This window comes from Tupaia chinensis, unplaced genomic scaffold (assembly GCF_000334495.1).
Source record: "Tupaia chinensis unplaced genomic scaffold, TupChi_1.0 Scaffold143814_1, whole genome shotgun sequence".
NCBI classification, from domain to species: domain Eukaryota; kingdom Metazoa; phylum Chordata; class Mammalia; order Scandentia; family Tupaiidae; genus Tupaia; species Tupaia belangeri.
Window position 1 is genome coordinate 267,947 of NW_006203664.1, and position 4,132 is coordinate 272,078.

Sequence of the window (4,132 nt, forward strand, 5' to 3'; positions counted from 1 at the left end):
GGGGGGGATGCCAAAGCCGCAATCCCTTCTCCTCCATTCTCCTCTTGGGATCTTGGGCACGCACGCACACGTGCCTGGCGTGAGTTTAAGCCTCCGGGTCCAGGACTCGAATCGTGGTCGACTACGTGGGACATGGGAGTCCAGAGACATAGCCATTACGCTAACTGCTGGTCCCGAGGCACCTCTTTTTGGGCAGTGCTGTTCAGCTCGGCTCGGTGGAAGGCTGGCTGACTCTCGTTGGCATGTGCTGAGCATTTCCCAAATATTAGGGCTGTGCCGGATGCGGGTGACAATGGCCTGCGTCTCCACGTCGCACAGTGCTTCGTGGTGGTGGGGAGACAGTTCCGATGTGCTGATGGCTGGGTGCTCAGAGGAAGGATGCAGGCAGACTGCGGAGGGGCTCGAGGAAGGCATCCGAGAAGGACCCTGAGCTGAGGCTGAGAGGCCGTGAGAGAGAGAGCATCTGTCTCAGTTCCTGCGAGTGCTTTGGGCTGAGTGGCTGAAGGATATGAGCAGACGATTCGCACACAGTTCAATACAAGGAACACTTGAGACCTTTGTGATTAGAACGGTGCTGGTGAAAACACCCTGCACCGTCTTCTCCACTGGAAGATACTTTTTTTTAAGATCTTGAAAATAGTGGCTACGAGTCTCTGAATGTGTTGGTGTATGTGTATATTTCTGGGAGCAGGGAAAGTTGGACCAGCCCTTTGAGGGATAATTAGGAATGGGCATTGGGAATTTTAGGATGTGCTTTGGGGTTGAGGAGGGCGCTCTCCTAAAGACTGATTTAAAAATAGGTGAGCCAAATAAGATAGGGTGATCGCAGCATCCTTTTGAGGGTAAAAAGAAACCACTTTTACTCAGCTGCATGATGGCAAAGAGAAGTGTAATGATCTGTCAGATTTATGGAATATTTGCAGTTTGAAAAATAATCAATTTTGATGGGGCTGGCAGTTGGTGTGGTGGTTAAGGGCACTGGACTCCCACATGGCTGACCATAGTTCAAGTCCTGGACCTGGTGGCTTGTTTTCTCACTTTCTCTCTCTTTCTCTCTGTCCCTCTCCAGTCAAATTAAAATAAATAAATAGATAAAGTTAAATGAAATTATTTAAAAATTAATAATAATCAATATTGGGACCAGCAGATGATGAGAAGCATACGTCGCTGGACTCCCATATGTCTAACTGCGGTTTGATTCCCAGACCTGGTAGCTTGAAACTCATGCCGGGTACATATGTGTGTGTGCCCAAAATCCTGAGAGTGCATGCCCAAGATCCCGAGAGGAGAATGGAGGAGAAGGGATTTACCCGTGGCCATCCCCATGGGGGGGTGATTTCTCATTTTCTGCCTCTCTGTCTCTCTAGCAAGCACATACGCCCTATAGCAAAAATCTGTCTCTAAAAATAAAAATAAAAATTATGTCTATAAAAAATGTTGCTAGAATGTTGAGAAAAGGAAGTAGGATTAAAAGAGAATGTGGAGGGGCCAGCAAGTGGTGTGGTAGTTAAGGTGCTGGATTCTCACATGGCTGACTGTGGTTTGAATCCCGGACCTGGCAGCTTGAAAATTGCAACAAACACATAGATAAATAATTTTTTTTTAAAAGAGAGAGTATGTAGAAAAAAAATGCACTTAATTTACAAAATAGAGATTATACTTACTTTGTGAGAGAATTTTATTTAATTCTTAGAACAAATCAGTAAAAATATTTTCAGCTGGCCCTGCAGCCTAGTGCTTGAGAGAGCCGGGTCCCATTTGTCTGAACGTGGTGAATCATGACCTGACAGCTTGAAAAACGCACCGGGAGCGTATGCATGCGTGCCCAAAATTCCAACAGGATGGAGAAAGGGAGAAAAGGGAATGGAGTGTGACCACACTCCTTTTGGGGTGTGTTTTCTCCCTCTCTGTCACTGGCTCTCTCTGGCAAGCACATGAGCTCTCCGATGATTAAAAAAATATTTTTTTCTCCTTTTTTTCCTTCTCCTCTTCTTCCTTTTCTTCCCTCTCTTTCTTCTTGCTCTCCTCTTCCTCCTTTCCTTCTCCCCCTCTTCTTTTCCCTCCTTCTCCTTCTTCTTTTTCCTTTCCTTCCTTGTCTCCTCTTCCTCTTCCCATTCTTTTTCAAAATTATTCTATTTAACTTTATTTATTACTACTATTATTATTTTCAGTTTGATCAGATGGTGTGTGGGGCGGAGGAGTGACAGGGCAAGCCTCCAGTTTCCAGGACTTGAACCACAGTTGGCCATGTGGGAATCCAGTGCCTTTAACCACCATGCCACCTGCTGGCCCCTCCCCTTCCCTTTGGAGAGGTGATTAATCCAAAGTTTGAAAAGATGAAAGGACATGCCTGTGACCATGCAGCTGGGAAACCTCGCAGGGAGGCAGGAAGGAGCTCGGAGTTGGGGCCGGAGTCTCTGGGAGGTAGAATCTGTGCCCTCCTCGCTGCCGTGAGCCTGGAAGCTGTACTGACCAGAGACGGGGACAGCACGACCCTGAGGACTGCCCTCTGACAAGACCGCTTTCTCTTGGCAATCCATGCCAGCCGCCATGCAGGCATCCTGGGGCGGGAGCGTGGAGGCGGCAACAGCCCGCAGAGGCCTTAGGGCTGTCTCTTCAGTTCGTCAGGTGTGCCTACGTCATCATCCTCATGGCCATTTACTGGTGCACGGAAGTCATCCCTCTGGCCGTCACCTCCCTCATGCCTGTCTTGCTCTTCCCACTCCTCCAGATTCTGGACTCCAAGCAGGTGAGCAGACCCGTGGGGTCCTGGCACCTTCCCGATTCCCCCATTGACTTCTTTGCAAGCCCTTCTCAGCTGCCTTGGCTTGGGGGGAACCAGGTAAGCCTGGCTCGTGGCACCTCCCTGGTATGGAGACACACCACTTCAGCCTGGATCTACTCCGAGCTGCCCGTAGTTTTGGAATCTGGTCTGCCTGCCTGCCTCTGGGGACTCGGGGTCCTGGGCCCAAGCCGTGTGTGGCCAGGGGCCGCCTTGACAGGGCCTCCGTGCCGCCCTCCAGGTGTGTGTTCAGTACATGAAGGACACCAACATGCTGTTCCTGGGCGGCCTCATCGTGGCCGTGGCCGTGGAGCACTGGAACCTACACAAGAGGATCGCCCTGCGCACACTCCTCTGGGTGGGGGCCAAGCCTGCACAGTAATTATGCCTCCTCTGTCTTGCCACGCGGCTCTGCGTGGGCCCCTGGGCTAGGGAGGGGAGTGTGGCACAGAGCAGGTCGCTCACAGGCGAGGGCTGGCCGAGGGCTGGCCGCTGGCTGACCTGGGTGGAGCATGTGAAAACCTGAGCTGGGGAGACCAGAGACATGAGTGGCGGTGATGGGCACGTGGCCAACAGCAGTGGGTAAGGGCTCTCTGAAACTGGAGGGCACTGGTCAGCAAGAGCGCTTGCAGGTTTGAGAGGCTTCTGGGGGAGGAGGCTGCAGGGTTCCGCAGGGAGCAAGTTGGATGGAGGCTGGATCAAGCTGAGCCTGATAGAGGGGTGTGGGTAAAGCAGGCTGGACATGGCTCAGCTACGCAGCTGCAGCTCCGGGGGAAGCAGAAAGGTCATCTCTAAAGCTGGAGTGCATATCCCCCTGCAAAGGAGCTTCTTACCTCCTCTCCCCCTCCCCAAGCTCTCCCCCACCAATCAGCAGGTAGACAATTTCTGGCCAACCCATGGCGTCCATTTAATCACAGTCATCATCAGGGTCGGTCGGAATGTCTGCAGGGCTCCCGGCATTATCACCTCATTTAACTCTCACCACAGCTCCAGGGCGGTATTATGCCCGCCACCTACACTCAATAATGAGGATTGGAGGCAGAGAGGAGTGAGGTGATTTGCGGAAGGCCAGGAACAAACCGGGTAGGGGTTGTGCCTAGCCTATCTGAGCAGGCCTGTGTCCCCTCCAGTCAGGAACTGGAGCTGAGCTGTCTTTTGAGGCAGCAGCGTGGCCCCTAAATGATGATATGCCCCAGCCCCGCCTCAGAAGCAGCAATTGGTTAGTTTGTGGTGCAAGGGGACCTGGCCCACTGCAGAGTGAAGAGGGGTTGAGGTGATCCCCAGGAGACCTTCAGGGGTGTGGGGGGAGGGTCAGTCACACCTTCCCAGCCCCCCCCCCCCCCCCCCACC

At 52.3% G+C, this 4,132-nt stretch overlaps 1 protein-coding gene across 2 annotated transcripts in view; it reads left to right on the plus strand.

Annotated features, from left to right (window-relative positions):
- The window catches only part of SLC13A5 (solute carrier family 13 member 5), a 34,722-nt gene that overhangs the window by 8,008 nt on the left and 22,582 nt on the right, over positions 1-4,132 (plus strand). The window contains exons 2-3 of one of the 2 annotated variants that reach the window (XM_006165135.3): positions 2,621-2,749; positions 3,024-3,160. In XM_006165135.3, the coding sequence (XP_006165197.1) occupies positions 2,621-2,749; positions 3,024-3,160 (266 nt within the window). The remainder of the gene's footprint in view (positions 1-2,620; positions 2,750-3,023; positions 3,161-4,132) is intronic. The other variant, XM_027766982.1, reaches the window with a different exon arrangement.